The sequence below is a fragment of the Lucilia cuprina genome, chromosome 5 (assembly GCF_022045245.1).
Source record: "Lucilia cuprina isolate Lc7/37 chromosome 5, ASM2204524v1, whole genome shotgun sequence".
Classification (NCBI taxonomy): domain Eukaryota; kingdom Metazoa; phylum Arthropoda; class Insecta; order Diptera; family Calliphoridae; genus Lucilia; species Lucilia cuprina.
This window is the reverse complement of record NC_060953.1, coordinates 60,280,619-60,300,455: the sequence shown is the minus strand read 5'-3', so window position 1 is coordinate 60,300,455 and position 19,837 is coordinate 60,280,619. Positions and strand designations below refer to the sequence as shown.

The window sequence follows — 19,837 nt, the reverse complement described above, 5'->3', positions numbered from 1 at the left end:
GGTGAACACGAACATTTTTCTTAAATGAAAAACGCATTTATGATTAAAAGTAACAAATTTATAACATTTAAAACCGAAATATGAGCATCCGAAAGATTTTTTGAAAAGGGTCTTCAATTAGCAATTGGGTCAATTATCAACTAATTCCGATTTCCAGAGACTGATAAATTTCTAATAACAAACTATTTTTGTGAAATGCATATGTCTTAATACCTTTATTTTTGGGTTTTAAACGATTCATTGACAATGATATAATTCTCTGTAACAGCACACAGAGAAAAAAACTTGGTTGTGGTTAAAATTATGATTGTAGTCTAAACATATTATCGTTATTGTAACGATTTTACAATATCATATTATGATTAAATACCGTCAAAATATTTCATGATGATATTTTTGCATTTTTCATAATATTATCATATTATAATCCAAGGCGAACAAAATTTCGTTTTAAATATGTATTGAAATCAAAATAAATTTTATCGAATCAGTAAAATTACAGTCTCTAAAAACATAAAAAATATATAAAATAAAGATAATACCCAGGAAAAATTATAGAACTAATAGTTCTGGAACGAGTGAAAACAGAACCACTTCAGATTCTTAAACAAAAGCCTTGGAACTAGTAGTGTCGCCATTACTTCTGGAACCCGTTCCTTAGAATATTGTTGTGGTTCTTAAATACTTCTAAATAGTTTTCAAGGAAGTAGTTCTTTGAAACTAGTTATACATTGCTACTACACAAGTTCAATGGAACGCATATTAGTTCCGAAACAACTTCTTGGAATCAAATGAAAAAAAATGTCAAAAGTACTGAGAGAAGGAAAAGTTAGCTGCTTGTATATCCTTACAAAAAATATTTTAAAAGAATGCGGAAGAATTTTACATAATATATGTAAGTTTTGTAAATAAAATTGATACAATAGTAAAATAGTAAAAAGTTTCTCAAAATTGCTCTTAATCTTAATAATTAAAAAAAAACGCTAAAAAAGAAATTTTTGTTTATACGTTCTCTGAAACTTCCATGGAACTAGTTCCGAGGTTGACAAATTCAAAGAAAAATCATTGATTAAAGAACTAGTTCCAGAAACCTTCTAAAGAACGTGTGTCGACTCCATAACGCTTCCTCAGAACCAGTTCCGAAGGTGACAATTTCAAACAAAAATCATTGGTCTCAACGCCAAACTAGAACGACTTCAGGTTAAAATCATGTGTTCTAGAACTAGTTGTAGAACTAATACAATATTTCCTGGGTATACTTACAATACTTAACACAATTCGCAAATTTCAATTAGCCGATTTGTATGAAATTTTGGTTCATAAAAATGTTAAGTATAATTTCATAAAAATACTAGTATTTTTAAGCCTGTTATGAACGTTAGTCATTTTCTAAAGCGAACCTTATATGGAGGCCATGTCAAAATGTTAACCGATTTTGTCCATTTTCAATCAATCTGCAACAATAGTTTAGGTCCTATCGTTCTTTTAAGAGATTGAATGACTGACAGACATGTCTAGATCGTTTGAGATTAAAGACCTAGAAAATTTCAATGTTACAAATGAGATCAAAGATTTATAGTCGAAACTAGTTAATTAAATGTCTCACTTTTCTTAGCTTTTTAATCACTTTCTGGTTAATTGTTTTTGAAATCAGCCGAAAAAAACGAACAGTTAAAAACGCCAGCCAGGATGTATTATAACTTCTGTAAACAAATTTTAAGTATTTTTAAAACTTTTTGATGATGTACAAATATGACAAATGAAAATTTTATAAAATGTTCGGTGTTCGGTCAAAATTTCGCCGAATACCGAACATTGGCCAAACCTTACTTTTTACCGAACTCCGAACCCATACCCGAACGTTCGGTCGGACACTAATGATTTATATCTTCATTTAACAATAATTTTACGAAAAATTCCATAATTTTGTATTATATTTCTATAAATTCTAAGGATGATATTGTGAATTGTAATGGGTTACGTGGTGAGTAGTTTCACTTTTAGTATTTTTTTTTTGCACCGCATAATATTTCTTGCCATCAGCTATAGAATAATTATAATTAATACATATAGAGGAAATGTTATTTATAATTATTGTCTTTTATTGCAAAAATACTAATAACAAATATTTCAATTTTAATTCTTTTTTTTACAAATTTTATTACGTTTTTTTTTTCTTTTACTAAATCAATGCACATTAGTAAATAAATTAAATGCTACAACAATAATAGTAATAATAAAAAATTAAAAAAAACTAACAGCAAGCGAGTTTATGTATTAATTAATTATAAATGTATATAAAAGAATTACAATAATTTGTTGTTATTATTATTTAGTTGTTTATTTTTAATATCAATTATATAAATAAATACATATATTAAAGTTTTTGTATAAATTTCAAAACAATTTGCCCTTTTTTATGTTAATCTTAATTTGTGTTTAAATACAATTAGCTGTTTTTTTTTTAATTGTCTTAATATTTTATTTGCTGTTGTGGTTTTGGTTTAAATAGAAATGCTTTGAATAATACAAAATATAATTTTTATTGGTTTTTGGTTGTTTTAAATAGTTTTGGCTTTTTATTGTTGTTAAATTTATTAAATTGCTTTATTGTTATAAATTCCATAGTTTATTAAGAATTTTTCTTTTTCAATTTGGTACATTTAATTTAATTTCAAAGTTTGTTTGCTGAGTCTCAGTGGGGTTTGGTTTTAACTTTTTTTTTTATTACATTAGGTATTAGTATTGTTTAGTTACCATATAGTCTATATATATAGCTAATAAATTAGTTAGTATAAATTTGTCTTTATAAGATTACAAAATAAAAAACAAAATGAAACCGTTTTTCTATAATTAGCGTGCAGTTTCGTTTAAATTTTGTGCTTTTAAATTAAATCTAACAAAAGATTAAATTTCTTTTCTCTTTCGCTCTATCTCTCTTTCTAAACTTAAAGTTGACTTCCGATACGTGTTACAGCAGCATTTATAGCTTCGGCTACATAATTAACATTATTCTCATTTAGACCACACATATTGATACGTCCGGTCTTCAATAGATAAATATGATATTCATCAATCAAGATACGCACTTGTTTTTCTAAAAATAGCAGGAAAAAATTAAATGAAAACATATTAAAACAAAATGTAATAAATAGTTAATTGGTTTTTGTCATGCAAAAACGTTTATATATATATATATATTGATTGAGTGAAGAATACAAACCATTTAAGCCAGTATATGAGAACATGCCAATTTGTTGTGTAATGTGTTCCCATGTGCCGGGTGTTTTCAATTCTTCCAAACGTTGTCTTAATGCTTGACGCATTTTGATGATACGACTAGACATAATTTTAATACAATCCATCCTGAAAATTAAAATTTAAATTTATTTAAACTGTTTAAGTAAAATAAAATAAAAAAATCAAATAAATATTGAGAAAATTTAACAAAACTTTATATCGAGGGACTATATTCAATAGTATCTATCTAAAATAACACAAATTTTCAGGAGAGCATAAAAACTGTTTATAACGCTAGTTTGTGAATTTTTATTCACAAATTTATCAGATAGAGTTTTTTTCTTAAACAAAAATGTTTTTACAACCTTCAGATAGAGAAATTTTGTTAGAAATAACAATTTTTTATTTGATTTAATATCAATAAATATTATATTTCATGCAATTAAATGAAGCAATATTAAAAATTATTAAAAACACTTATTTTGCAACAGAAAATTATCCAAAATAGTAGAGTTTGAAGCCATTTTTGGATAAGATGATAAGATTCAGAATTTTTCTTTTTTTAAGATAGAGAAATTAAAAAAATGCTATAAACTTGCCAAAAAATATTTTTTTCTTTGAAATTTATGTCACTGGTGCAGGATAGTTTTCTGGATATTTTGCCATTAAAATTTTATTTTCATGAAAATCACAGTTAGAGACTATAGAGACTAATGTGCTATAAAAGTATCAAAACTACAGTTTTCTCCATTTTACACCCAAAAAGAATTGATTTTTAAAAAAGTAACGCATTAACTCTACTCTTTTATATAACGTGTTTCCAAATTAACTTTATCTATAAAAAATCTTTCCATTTCCAACATTTGATTAAAAAAAATTCTAATGAAAATTTTTCTGAAGATAACCTTTCCAATAAAACTCTTACTGAGGAAATACTTTTAAATATAAACATTTCTAAAGATAAACTATCTAATGAAACTTCTATAGAAAAACTATGTATATGGAGGTAACTTTTCTAAATAAAAACATTTTCTATAAAAAATCTTTGCGATGAAACTTTTTGTAAAAAAACAAAGCTTTTTCAAGAAAGACTTTCTTATAGATAAACATTTATAGAACAAATTTTATATAAAAATTTGATTTATAAATAATAAAAATTTTTCTACAGAAATCTTACCAAAAAACATTTTTTTACGAAAAACTTTCAAATGAAACATTTTCTAAAGAAAAACTTTGCATTTTATAATACAACTTTAATAAAATTAACAAGTTAGAGTGCTATATTCGGCTGTGCCGAATCTTAAATACCCTCCACCAGCTACTTTTATGTTATTACTTTTCTAATTGATCAAATATTTGTAGAAATAAGTTTTCTCATGTCTTTAATGGAAAAAATCCCAAAAGTTAAATTTATTAAAATTCCAAGATTTATTGATCATTATAAATTTAGTAATTTGCATGTATGTATGTATATGTGTGAAAGATTTAAAGATTTTCAAAATACAAATACATATATAATTATGTTCTACACAAAATTTTGTTCAACACAAATTGATAATGCTCTTTAAATACGGTTAAAGTGCTTTTAGGGGCAGGACCTCATGTAGGAGAAATATAAGTATACAAAACTAATATTTTTGCCAAATTATGTATCAATAGCTTAATTTGGTAATAAGTAATGTGCGTTTAAGAGATTTTCGTAAAAGGACTTTGTATGGGAGCTATGTCCAGTTATGTATATAAAGACAAAGATTCAGAATTCTGTATCTATATCCTTACTTGGTAAAAAATATTGTGAATTTAAGTGATTTTCTGGACCTAGTATGAGAGCTATGACCAAATATGGACCGATTGTAAAACAATTTTATAATGAATTTATGTATACAAGAGCAATATTTTTGATAAATATATGGATATCAATATTTGGTTATGAGTTATGTGCGTTTTTTCTGATTTTCGGAAGGGAATTTTGTATGTGTGTTTTTCTAAGAGGGACCTTGTGTGGGAGCTATGATCAATTATGGACCGATCAGAAAAACATTTCATAATATTATTTCTCTGTATATGAGCAACACTTGTGTCAAACTTTATATGGGTATTTTAATTTAGTAATGAGTTATGTGCGTTTTAGTTGTTTTCGGGAGAAGACCTTGTATGGGAGCTAAGACCAGTTATAGACCGATGGAAAAAAATTTCTTAGTAATATCTTTTGTATATGATCAATACTTGTACCAAATTGTATATGGATATCTTAATTAAGTAATGATTTGTACGTGTTTAAGTGTTTTTTCGGAAGGGGAACTAATATGGGAGCTATGACCAATTATGGACCGATCGGAAAAGGATTTCGTGGTAGTATTCCTTTATGTGAGAACAAGGCTTGCAACAAATTTTATATGGATATCTTATTTTACTAATGAATTATGTGCGTTTAGGTGATTTTCGGGAGGGGACCTTGTATGGGAGCTATGACCAAATATGGACCGATCCAAAAAATCTTTCATTGTAATATTTCTGTATATAAAAGCAATACTAGTACCAAATTTTATATCGATATCTTGATTTACTAATGAATTATGCGGGTTTAACTGATTTTCGGGAGGGGGCCTTGTATGGGAGCTATGACCAATTATGGACCGACCTAAATAAACATTCATGGTTATATTTCTGTATATAAGAGCAATACTTGTACCAAATTTTATATGGATACCTTAATTAAGAAATGAGTTATGTGCATTTTAGTTATTTTCGGGAGGGGACCTTGTATGGGAGCTATGACCAATTATGGACCGATCCAAAAAAGCTTTCATTGTAATATTCCTGTATATAAGATAAATATTTGGACAAAACTTTATATCGATATCTTAATTTGGTAATGAGTTATGCGGGTTTAACTGATTTTCGGGAGGGGACCTTGTATGGGAGCTATGACCAATTGTGGACCGATCCAATAAAGCTTTCACTGTAATATTTCTGTATATAAGAGCAATACTTGTACCAAATTATATATCGATATCTTAATTTAGTAATGAGTTATGCGTGTTTAAGTGATTTTCGGGAGGGGACCTTGTATGGGAGCTATGACCAAATATGAACCGATCCATAAAATATTTCATTGTAATATTTCTATGTATAAGAGCAATACTTGTACCAAATTTTGTAATGATATCTTAATTTAGTAATGAGTTATGCGGGTTTAACTGATTTTCGGGAGGGGACCTTGTATGGGAGCTATGATCAATTGTGGACCGATCTAAAAAAACTTTCATTGTAATATTTCTGTATATAAGAGCAATACTTGTACCAAATTTTATATCGATATCTTGATTTACTAATGAATTATGCGGGTTTAACTGATTTTCGGGAGGGGGCCTTGTATGGGAGCTATGACCAATTATGGACCGACCTAAATAAACATTCATGGTTATATTTCTGTATATAAGAGCAATACTTGTACCAAATTTTATATGGATACCTTAATTAAGAAATGAGTTATGTGCGTTTTAGTTATTTTCGGGAGGGGACCTTGTATGGGAGCTATGACCAATTATGGACCGATCCAAAAAAGCTTTCATTGTAATATTCCTGTATATAAGATAAATATTTGGACAAAACTTTATATCGATATCTTAATTTGGTAATGAGTTATGCGGGTTTAACTGATTTTCGGGAGGGGACCTTGTATGGGAGCTATGACCAATTGTGGACCGATCCAAAAAAGCTTTCACTGTAATATTTCTGTATATAAGAGCAATACTTGTACCAAATTATATATCGATATCTTAATTTAGTAATGAGTTATGCGTGTTTAAGTGATTTTCGGGAGGGGACCTTGTATGGGTGCTATGACCAAATATGAACCGATCCATAAAATATTTCATTGTAATATTTCTATGTATAAGAGCAATACTTGTACCAAATTTTGTAATGATATCATAATTAAGTAATGAGTTATGCGGGTTTAACTGATTTTCGGGAGGGGACCTTGTATATAAGAGCAATACTTGTAAAAAATTATATATAGATATCTTAATTTAGTAATGAGTTATGCGCGTTTAAGGGATTTTCGGGAGGGGACCTTGTATGGGAGCTATGACCAAATATGGACCGATCCAAAAAATCTTTCACTGTAATATTTCCGTATATAAGAGCAATACTTGTACCAAATTTAATAACGATATCTTAATTTAGTAATGAGTTATGCGGGTTTAAGTGATTTTCGGGAGGGGACCTTGTATGAGAGCTATGACCAATTATAGACCCATCCAAAAAATTTTTCTTCTAAATAAATTCTATTGCCATAAAATTTCAATTTCCAAAATTTTGTGTAGATATCGATATTACGACGGAAGTTATTAACAAAAAACCAAATTTCCGGGAATTTGTACTTTTGTATGGGAGGTATATGAAATTGTGGACCGATTCTAGCGATTTTACGCACAGATAAAGCTCTTATGTGGAAACGAATGTATGCCAATTTTTATGAAATTATCTTGCATAGTTTTCGAGAAAATTACATCAGAATGTGCAAAAAATGCCTATTTTTTTCGAGGTTGTTTCAAATTTTGATTCATAACTTTTCTCGATGTGAACCGATTTTGCCCATTTTCAATACCAAACAACTTAGGAAAACGAAGAATATTTTGGGTTAACTTCTATTGCTTCGTTTTATCGTGAGCGTGTTTTACACAGACAGACGGACAGACGAACAGACGGACATAGCTAGATCGACTCAGAATTTGATAAGGACCCAGAATATATATACTTTGTTGGGTCTTAGATGAATATTTCTTGGTGTTACACACGGAATGACAAAGTTATATATACCCTCTATCACCACTGATGGTGGTGGAGGGTATAAAAATGATTCATTTAGAAACAAATGATAATTAGACAATTTTGAATTAAATTTCTTACTCACCATTCTTTTCTTAAATCAGCATTATTCAAAACAGTTGATACAATACGACTACCATAGGCAGGGGGATTTGAGTACATGCCACGAACCAATAAAGTGAATTGAGATTGTACTGCCTCCTTAACGGCAGGAGTATTTGATACTACACTTAAATTACCAACACGTTCACAATACAGACCGAAATTTTTGGCAAATGATTGGGCACAGAATAGTTCAAAACCACGCTTAATAAAATATCTTACAGCCCAGGCATCGTAGTCGGGATCACCGCTAGCAAAACCTTGATAAGCTGAATCAAAGAAAGGGAACAATTTTTTGCGTTCCATCAAATCGGCAATTTGAACCCATTGTTCGTGAGTAGGATCACAGCCGGTAGGATTATGGGCGCATGCATGTAAAATAATAACAGCGCCTTCGGGAGCCTTTTCTAAATCTGCCAAAAGACCTTCAATATCTAAAACACGTTTACTTTGGTCCCAGTAGTGGTAAGTATTGGGCTGTTCAAAACCAGCATCCATAAACACTTTGTGATGATTCTCCCAAGTAGGATCGGAATAATAGAAAACTTTGCGGTTCATTTGACGGCGCAAAAATTCAGCACCAATACGCAAGGCACCTGTACCAGACAGGGTTTGTACGCCAAAAGCCTTCAATAAAAATAAACAAATTTTAAAAGTGTCATAAACAAACACAAAATTTATACTCACTCTATTTTCACTCAAGGCGGGGGAATCTTCACCTAATAACAAAGTGGTTGCTGCTTTTGTAAACGCTTCAGTACCTGTTAATAACACAATTAAATTTGTTTGTTAATTGATAAGATTTCGAACAATTTGTTAAAGCACTCCAACACAACTCACACACAAATTATGGTAAAATTTCTTTTGTATACACTCGCTAATTAACCATAAATCTTAAACATCCAATCACAAGAATAGTTGTTTAAATACACTTACCTAAAACTGGTAAATATTCATGGTTTATCGTATCATCGCTGGCAATTTTAATCTCTGTTTTACGTACCACAGGCAATACCCAGGGTTTGCCTTCGCTAGTACGATAAGCTGTAAATAGAAATAAGTAAAACGGTTGTTGTAATTAGTTGAGGGAATTATTAATTGAGTTGTTTTAATTTAAGCTAATTAATATTGTACTTGAAAAATAAGATGAAATAAATAAATATAGATGGTGTGTTTATTACAAAAATTAGTTTCTACAATTTTTGGTTCATTTGTATAAAGTAATAATAAAATAGAAAATTTTCTAAGTTTTCTGACAGAAAATAATACTAAATTGTATAATAGTATTATTTTCTAAAGAAAATTTTTTAAGAAAAAAATTACCAATGAAATTTTTTTTAATAAAAACATTAAATATTAAACCTTTTCTAAGAAAAACACTCTAGTGAATCGTTTTTTAATAAAAAACTGTAACTTTTACTAAAAACTTTAAAAACTAAACTTTTTCTAAGGGCGGGTTTCTTACTCGGAAACTCGGAACAAATTTACGCTGACTTTAACCGATGATTGTGTTTTTCAGTTTTAGATTTAAGCTCAGTTAACTTTGTTAGTATTGCCAACTTTTCACTCAAAAACATAAACAATGAACAGCTTTTTTTGCAAACAATACTTTTGTAAAACGGAAAATTTTGAAAAGATGTTAAATAAACATTTAAAACAATAATGAATAAAACAAATCAAATCAGAAAATTGCAATTTACTTAAAATATTAAGTTTTTGTTCTTCCGAAATCATTGTTTTATTGTTTTTGTTAATTGTGTTTTCTCACTTATAACTTGAGTTTAATTGGCCAATTACACTCAGTTAAACTAAGATAATATGTAACTTTACTGATAACTGAAAAATACGAAACATATATTAAACCAGGTTTAACCAAAGAATGAAGATGATCCTTATCAGAAAAACTCGCACTAAGAAAAACTCTCCAGTGTAACTTTTACTAATGAAAAATATGAAGCTTTTTCCAAAGAAAAACTTTTCAAATGAAACTTTTTCGAAAAAAAGCTACAATAAAACTTTTCTAAAAAACTTTTCAAAGAAATTTTTCGTGAAAAAAACTTTTCCAATAAAACTTTCTAACGAAAGTTAAACTGTTCTGTTAAACGCCCCGGGGCGTGTTACCTCGATGAAAATTTCCATTTTTCGCGTGAATGCAATTTCGGGAAAAAGGGGTGATACCACATAATCTGATACCTCTTGAAAAGAAAGCGCGCACGTAGGGGTTTCGCACATTGTCATGTTCCTTTTATTGGAGGGGTCCCTTTGGGAAGCCCGTGGGGGCTGTGGTTTAAACTCAAATTCAGCAAATTTGTTGGTTTTTAATTCGGATTAAGTTTGGTGCTGATACCTTTGGAACAGAAAGCGCGCAAGTCAGGGTTTCGGACTTTGTCATGTCCCTGCTATTGGAGGGGTCCCTTCGAGGTGCCCGTGGGGGCTGTGGTTTTAAACTCAAATTCAGCAAATTTGTTGGTTTTTAATTCGGAATAAGTTTCCGCGGCGTTGGAAAAGAGTTGCTGTTAAATATATATGATATAGAATGAATGTATACTGGTATTTCCCCGCCTAGAGTGAATGTGTCGGATGTTGTTCCCAAAGAGTGTGCGGTGGGTAGAATGATAATCGATGAATGATATCTTATAAAAGAAAAATCATTGAATTTTCCACATATTTTCACGGTTTACTATTTTCATACCAGATTTACCACAGTATGTCCTCTGTAAGAAAAAAGTCCTTGGTAAATTTGATAGATTCTTGATTCTGTCTATCGAATACATCTCAACGTTGGCCTTCCCAACAGAGGCCTTCTCATCTACGTGGTTGTAAACAGAAGTGATGTTTTGCATCTCGGAAAAGGGCTGTAGATATTTGTTAGCTCAAGTACTTGAACAAAGTGCTTGTCCATGGACTTGTGAGTCATTTAGTCAGCTCACCAAGTGTTTGGAAAAGTACCACCAGGAAATGATGTAGGAACCCGGTATTTGTTCACATAAAGCACTCTGGCATCTTGTACCAAATTGTCACCAAAGCAAATTGACTCGGTTCATATAAAATGGTGCCTAGCACGAAACGTTTAATATGCAATATCACAAAACAAGAACCAGTTAAATTGGATCTTTATAAAATCTTAACCGGTTATACTTTTAAAATCTTTAAACAAAAATTGCTTAATAATCATCAAGATAACATCAGTTTTTTATTTAACCATTACTTCTATAAGTGTTCCATAGATTATTTAATCTAACAAGATTAGTTAAACTCAATCAATTAGAAGTTTAAATAATGTATAATCAAAAAAATTAAGTTAACGAAAAACATTTAAATAGCCCTTAGATACAAAGGAATCGAATATATAATATAGGAACTTATAATTAATCTTGAAGAATATAAAAAACCTAAAATGTCATAAATCTAATATTGTTTGTTACATAAACTTTGTACTGTATTTGAATATATAAATCTAAGACCGAAACGATAACTCTTAGATAAGACAGTTTTGAAGATAAGATGAAATTAGAAATAAACGAAATATTTTGTAAATTTATTGCTTGGATTTAAAATATTAGTTTAACAACGTGCTTAGAGTGTCGTTCAAATATCAATAGAAGTATACCTAATTTGAAATAGCAATCATACAAACAATAATTTTGAACTTAAAAACTGTTGATAAGAATTAAATATTTATATTTTTCTTGTGTATTTATTATGTACAATTGAATACTAACATAGTGGCATTTATTTTGTTTTTTTTTTTTTTTTGACGTTCAATTCATTCAGTTTTTAATCCGTAAATATGATGACAATGTTGTGTGATAAGATTTCAAGTGTAAGATAATATTTAAACGTATTCTTTCACACATTATACTCGTGCATGTATTTTCATTATTTTCAGCTTAATGGTAAAGTGCATCCATCCATCATTTGTATTTGTGCACAGTGTTACGTGTTGGTTGTTTGTTTGTTTTTTTTTTTTTTTAATAAATGTAATTAGAGCTTATTGTTTGTGGGCAAATGTATAAAATTTTTCTTGTTTTGTATTTGTATTTATTTTAAATTATTTAAAAGCGAAATTTAAAACTATTATAAAATAAACTTGTTTGTTTTAGATAGTGCTCATCTAGAGGTTATCATTTTCATAACCTTTTCTGAAACTGGTTTAAGCAGTAAAGAATATGCTTCTTAAAATTTTCCAAATCTAAATTTTGTTGGTATTCTTAAACTAAGCAATCAAAATTTAAAAACCAAACTAATTTCCGCTTAGTATTAGAGATTGTGGCAGTTACATTCTCTCTTTAACTAGATTCACTCATAGATATTGTTGTAAGTAAACAACATTTGAATAAATTTGTTTATTAGTTTACATATAAATACATTATTGATTGACTAACAATATAAGCTCTAAACAAATGATTAAATGCATATAAAAATTTCCTTTTTTTCTTTATTTAAAAATAAGTATTAAATTTATCACTAAAATAAAATTTTTATTACTTATTGTTCGCAGTTCTAATAAAATTGATTTTTATTAGGCGTAATTCCAGCAAAATATTGACATTTAATATAAAAAAAAAACTATCAACAAAATTAAATTAACTGATAACCCTAACAAATTATTTCACATTTTAAAACTTTTTATTTGTTTAGCTTGAGTTTTTTGTGAATTTTTTTGAACTTGTCTTGAAAGTACTTATGAATGTTTTAATTTTTTTAAATACATGTTTTACACACAATTTTAATATTGTTTCTATATGAATGTTCTGATGGACCCCTACTGGTGTATTATGAAATCGTATGACGTAAATATAAATATCACGAGTTTCTATAGTTATCAGTTTTGATTTTTGTTTTATTTTATATTTATTTTTTGCATTCATATGTTAACCATGTAATTTATGCAGTTTAAAAATAAATTGTTTTGTTACTAGGTTCTTTTCTATATAAAAAAGAGGCCATTAAGTAATTAAATGTCAAAGTTTTATCAATTGTGGTGAATATGAAGTACAAATAATTTCAAGTTGCTTTTTTCAATAAAAATTGATTAACGTTTTTTTTTAATTAAACATATTTGTCTAAAAAGTCTTCGAAATTAATCTTTTTCTTAAGAAAAATTCTGTAATTTGTTTTCTAAAAAAAAATTAATTAAACTCTTTTTAAAGAAAAATATTCTCAATCATTTTTTTTCTTAAGAAACTATCCAATAAAATTTTTTCTAAAGAAAAACTTTTTCCATCAATTTCATTATAAAGAAAAACCTTTTCAATGACACTTTCATAAGAAAAAAACAATACCAATTAAACTTTTTCTAAAGAAAAACTTTCCCAATAAAATTTTAACTTAAGAAAAAATCAGCAAATATAGTTTTTGTAAAGAAAAACTTTCCCTATGAAACTTTTTTAAAGAAAAACTTTCCCTATGAAACTTTTTTAAAGAAAAACTTTCCCTTTTAAACTTCTTCTAAAGAAAAATTTCCCCAATGAAAGAAATCATTGAAACTTTATTGAAAAAAACTTTTCCAATGAAATACTTTGTAAAGAAAAACTTTTTGTAAAAAACTATGAAACTTTTTCTAAAGAAAAACTTTCCCTATGAAACTTTTTCTAAAGAAAAACTTTCCCTATGAAACTTTTTCTAAAGAAAAACTTTCCCTATGAAACTTTTTCTAAAGAAAAACTTTCCCTATGAAACTTTTTCTAAAGAAAAACTTTCCCTATGAAACTTTTTCTAAAGAAAAACTTTTTCTATATAAAAGCTTTTCTTATGATATTTTTCTAAAGAAAAACTTTCCCTAATGAATGTTTTTTTAAGAAAATTTATCCAAATGAAACTTTTTCTTGGTAAAAATTAAACTTTTTCCAATGAAAATTTTTTTCTTTAAAAAAATTTTCATTGGAAAAAGTTTAATTTTTACCAAGAAAAAGTTTCATTTGGATAAAGAAAATTTTTCTTCAAAAAAACTTTCCAATAAAGAAAATATTGGCAATTTACTATTTTATTTAGAACGAATTACCATTGAAGCTATTTAGTAAAAAAATGGATTTTTAGCGAAATATCTAGTTTTTACTAAAGATGATTTCACAGAAAACGTTTTCGATTTTTATTTAAATTTTTAAATTTCCTATTAGGATCTTAATACTATTAATATTTAAAACTCAAAAGAACTCATAACTCATACCCAAAACTTTTAATTTGACAGACATATTCTTTCACATCAGGGTTAATAACCCATTCACACACACACAAAAGACCTCTTTCAATAAGACAATATGTATTTCCCATGGTTAAAATTAAAAAGAAATGATGATTTCAAAATACTAACACATCAAGTTCAATGACAGAAAACCTTAAAAAATTAAACAACTAAAAGAACATGCAAACAATTCAACAACTATTTAAACATGAACAAAATATTTCGTTCACACAATAATTAAATTTATTTTTTGTGTTTAGTCACTGGACTGTTGATCCAATTCAAAAGAAGCTATCCATTTATTTAGAAAAAGCATATCGACAACCTGTTTTTGTTTGCAATATCATAATTATTTCTTTATAGCTAGATTAAAGAGTTATCATAAATTAAATAAATATAAGAAGAAAAAAAATTCAAAAAAAGATAAATTCAGACAGAAAATAATTTAAAATACAAATCAAATGTTAATTTTATGCAAACGCACACACAAAAGGTGTTATTTTTATTATTTGTTTAGTGTCACTATAAATTATTTACACTCTATCAAACTAATTGTTGTTAGATAAATTATTAGGATTAAATAAAATATGTTGTTCAATTTACAGCTTTAAAATTAAAACATGTAAACAAAAAAATGTGTGATATTTCTCATAAACATAAATTATTTATAACGAATATTAAACAACAACAACAATCATTCAATTGTTTACATTTATATTATTTATTTAGTTTATTCAACTTTAATAAGCTATAAATCTTTAAATTACATTCACTTTTCAATTAAGAACTTTTTCAGTTTCACTAAAACTGTCGTCAAACAACTCAATTTTAAACATGTTTTAAATGTGTAATTAACCTTTCTGCCTTTATTTTTTTTTTGTTCCTACAGTTGATAAAAGTATAAATAACTTTTATGACATTTAATCAATATTTTATTAACGATATTAAATTTGATTTAACGTAGTAGAAATTGATTGAAAAATTTGCAATGAAAACATAAATAGATAAAAGATAACTACACATACATTTATAATATTTGCAATAAAATGATAACAAAATTTAAAATTTGCTATTTCTTTAGAACTGTTTCTATGTAGTATCAGTTTAAAGTTTATAGCCATCAAAAATTAGTTTATCAGATTCATGTTTATTAGAACATCACTTTGATAATTTAATTATTGACAATATTAATATATTCTATTCTGAATTATAATATTAATCTTAAAAGGTAAAATAGTGAAAAGTTTTATTTACCTTTTATAGACAAAACCATTTGACGACTATTTTTGAAATTTTTTGACATAAAAAATCGCTAAAGTTGAATTACCTTTTATAAACAAAAAAGTTGATTTTAGCTTTTAATAAAAACTTTCAAAAACAAGTTTCTTTAAAACAAAATTATATTAAAATGAAACTTACTTAAAAAATTTTTCAAAAATACACTCTGATAATACTTTTTCTAAAAAAAAACAAAAAAAACTTCTTAATAAATATTTCAAAAACTACTTACTTAAACCTTTTCCAAAGAAATTCCATCTTCATTTAAAAAAATGTAAAAAAAAGCTTTCCAAAGAAAACTTTTTTTAAAGAAAAACTTTTCAATGAAACTTTTGTCTACAGAAAAAGTTTTCAAAAGTAAAGCTTTTGAATGTTACATTTCTAATGAAACTCTTTTTAAAGAAAAAAAAATATTTTTATAAAAAATAATTCAAACACTCTAATGTTTAAGAAAAATTAAAAAAAAATATTATCCATCTCTTATCTATCCCAATTATAATTTTATTTAATAAAACTTTTCAATGTATTTTTCTAAAGAAAAGCTTTTGTATGTTACATTTTAAATGAAACCTTTTATAAAGAAAACCCTTACTTTTCTTTAAAACTATTTCAGATATTTTTACTAAAAAAATTACAAAATATTATTTAGTGATTAAGTCTGAAGAAATATTGCTAGGCCTATATCGGGTCTTTTGTGCGCTCCATCATTAGTGCCTCAGATGGCAATCGAACCTATCACCTCCTGTCTTCCAGACTCTAACAATTAACTTACCGGATTATCTAAATAAATTTTAACAAAATTAAAAAAAAAAAAACTTTCTGAAAAAAAAAACTTTTACGGAAAAAAATTCAAAAAAAAATTTCGAAACTTCCAATTGCTACAGAAAAGATTTCCAATAATAATATTTCTTAAGTAAAACTTTTAATTTAAGCTTTTTTCAATAAAAAGTTTCCAATGACAAGCTTTTCGACGATACATTCCATTAAACCTTTTTTCTAAAGAAAAACTTTTTGAAAAAGTCTTTTTAAAATTAAAGTTTTAGAACTGAATATTCTAATGCTGAATTTCTTCATTACAAAATATTTTCTAAATAAATTTCTAAAGAAAAATAAATTTTCCTAAAGAAACTTTTACGGAAGAAAAATTTCATGTTTTTAATTTTTCAAAAGAATAACTTTGTGAAAATACGTTTTTTGTTTGTAAACGAAAACTTAAAACTTTTAAAACTTTTATTAAGAAAACAACTTTAGGAAAAACTTTGAAAAGACGCTTTGCAAAAAAAAGTGGCTTTTTAAAAAACATTGCAAAAAGCTATCTTTGATAAAAAAAGAGCATTTTAGAATAACTTTTTTAATTAAACAAAACTTTCTACTAAGAAAAGTTTTTTAAAGAAATTGTTGTAAATTATTATTTTCTAAAAAAAAGTAACTTAAGACACAATAAAAAATCTTCATTATAAATTAATTTCTATAGAAATATTTAGTGTTTCTTAAAAAACATTTTTTGAAGGAACTTTTGCATTATACTTTTTCTTATTTAGAAAAGTTGCAACCTTTCTTAAAAAGCAAATTGTTTGCCAACAGCTTATTAGTATACAATTTATGTACACAATTGTCAAGCAATTTTATTTATATTATTTACAAACTTATACTTATGTATATTAATCCTAAATGTATATAATAAATAAATTTGGCAAACAAAATTGTTTTTTTTTTATATAAAATAATTAGAATAATACTAAATATGAAAATAATCTAAATATAAAAGAATAATATATAAAGAAATCAATATAGAGAGATTTATTATGAAAAAAATATATGGAAAGAAAAGTTATGTAAATATTTTATAAAGAAATTAGAGTTCAGCTCTTGAAGGCAGCTCTAATAGGGCTACTACACACTGTACTAGGTACAAATTTAGTTTAAAAATTTATTTATAAACCTTTGATAAATTAGTAGGAATAAAATGTAATTATGTAAACAAAAAAACACTTTTGCAGTTGACAACACTGTTGTCAATTGTTTATTAAATTCTCTAAGTAGAAATATTTGAAAATTTAAATTCCGTTACTTTTTTTTTCAAATTACACAACTAATCTGGGATTTGTTACAAAATTAAAAAACAAAACGTAATCTATAGAAAAAATATTAAAAAAAACAGAAATGAATGCATCATCATAATATTTTGTTGTTTACATAAAAACAAACGCTTTTATTAATGATGAAACTTAACCTCCAAATAACCTTTACTTTGTAGGTTACACTTTATACAACAAAAATAAAAAGACCATAATAATAATAATGAAAGAGAGTACTTGAGAAAAAATAACAACAAATATAAAAATTATCAAACAAGTAAAAAATTTTGTTTTTGTTTCAAGTGGGAAAACAAACGTTGTTATAAAAATAAAACGTAAAATTGCAAAAAACAACACAAATTAATATTAAAATGATGAGAAAAAAATATTTGCATAGAGCAAAATAATTTCTACATAGGATACGTACGTTATATATTACTAAATGCAATATTTTGCTGGGGGGCGAGTGAATAAATGCGTCAGAGTTAATAGAATAAGTAATTGTCTGTGACTGTCTATTAGACACAAATTTTTATCTGCATAATATCTAACAAAATATATGTATTTAATTTTAAGTAAAATAAAACTACTAACAACAATATGGGTATAGAGAAATTTTTAATAAACAAACAAAAAGAAAATTGTAAAAAAAGTGGCAATGTAAAACTTACCACCCACACCCAAGTTGGCTTTTTTGGCATTAGTATCCTCCTGGAAGGCACGATTCAAGGCGAACACCTCAATGGCTGGTCCCTTTTCCACACAATCATAAATAGAACACGACATTTTGGTTTTGTGAGTTTTTTTTAGGGAATAAAAATTTTACTTAGGAAATGGGGTTGATGACTTCAACTGATAAATTAAAAGTAGAAAACTTTAATTTATAATTTGCTTCGTTGATAAAAAGAAACTAAAACAAATATTTAGCACTGCAGTGTTTTTCTTTAATTTATTTTTTTGTTGTAATAACCGGCGAAATAACACAAATTTAAATAAAATGTATGTATAAGCGAAAAATTAGGAAAGACCCGTGCGTGGTAGGTTAACGCTGCGTTTGCAAACGTATTATGGACCGACTAACTGACTGGGTTAGTAAGAAACTTTGCCGGAATAACAAGAAGAAAATAAATGAATGAATATGAACGTACAAAAAAAAACACAATCTAATCGTTGAATACAGAGGCAGTGAAAAGCAAATAAGATTGTTTAGTCGGTCAGAGATGGCTACACAATACCCTGCATCAAAAATTATAAGTTAAAAAGACTGTTACATAAACAAAATGTTCTTTAATTTGAATTTTTAATAACTGGTTGTGGAATATATATACGTGAGTTATTAGGATCTAAATGTTTTTTTTTTTTTGTAAAAACAAGAACTGAATAATAACTAAGAGTATGGAATTAAGCTTCTCTATGTAATGGAACAATGGCGATATGATTTCTTCATTTCTGTATAATAAATTGATTAACGTTCGATACATATATAGGAGTTTGTGAAAAGACTGATTTCTATCTAAACAATACTACAGATATAGAGACATATTTTTAAAACTGTGAACTGTATTTTGATTTGAATATCCACAAGGGCATAAGAACGGATACAGAAACTCTGAATATGATGTCTATGTAACCCCAAAAAACGTAAATATTCTGATGTTACAAACTAAAGAAATGATGAACAATAACACCGCCGTAGTAGTGATACACAGTCTAACCGCTTCGAGTACACCAGAGAGTGAGTAGATGAAAACCAACAAATTTTTGTGCCCGCTCAAGAGAAGTTAAAATGCAAAGCCATAAATTGATGACGTACACTAGGTTTTATGATTTGTTTGATATTTTAATATCGATGAGGAACGGAAGAAGAGTTTGTTGATAGAAGCGTGCATTAACACAACATACTCACCAGCAGCACGTAGACATTAACGAATCTATTGTTTTGTTTATATCATTTGTTTTGTCTGGCTATTGTTTTCTCTCACCACCAACCATGTAATAGAAAAAATTATTACTATTACAATTTTTGTTTTAATAATTACACGTCTCTTTAAACGAGCACATTTTTCACCCTCGGATTTTACCTGCGCTAAACCAGCTGTTTATTTGCCATTTCCCTCTT

At 27.1% G+C, this 19,837-nt stretch overlaps 1 protein-coding gene across 2 annotated transcripts; it reads right to left on the bottom strand.

Moving 5' to 3' along the window:
* Window positions 1-2,456: 2,456 nt before the first annotated feature.
* Window positions 2,457-19,806, bottom strand: LOC111690862 (aspartate aminotransferase, cytoplasmic). Of its 2 annotated transcripts, XM_046952259.1 has the most exons (7): window positions 19,625-19,806; window positions 18,390-18,570; window positions 9,115-9,222; window positions 8,866-8,939; window positions 8,162-8,805; window positions 3,224-3,366; window positions 2,457-3,097 (listed from the first exon to the last, which is right to left on the bottom strand). In XM_046952259.1, exons 2-7 carry the CDS (start codon window positions 18,502-18,504, stop codon window positions 2,949-2,951), a joined length of 1,233 nt encoding a protein of 410 aa, XP_046808215.1. In that variant the 5' UTR covers window positions 18,505-18,570; window positions 19,625-19,806; the 3' UTR covers window positions 2,457-2,948. The 2 variants fall into 2 exon arrangements, with proteins under 2 accessions (XP_046808215.1, XP_023309206.2); XM_023453438.2 differs by lacking the exon at window positions 19,625-19,806 and having other exon boundaries at window positions 18,390-18,812.
* Window positions 19,807-19,837: the final 31 nt, after the last annotated feature.

Bases quoted from the DNA above. Each gene is read 5' to 3' on its own strand.
- LOC111690862 (XM_046952259.1), bottom strand. From the start codon at position 18,504: ATGTCGTGTTCTATTTATGATTGTGTGGAAAAGGGACCAGCCATTGAG. The intron at 3,367-8,161 runs GTGAGTAAGAAA...TTTAATTTTCAG, and splicing joins GCTGATTTAAGAAAAGAATG to GATGGATTGTATTAAAATTA. The intron at 3,098-3,223 runs GTTTGTATTCTT...TGCTATTTTTAG, and splicing joins CTCATATACTGGCTTAAATG to AAAAACAAGTGCGTATCTTG.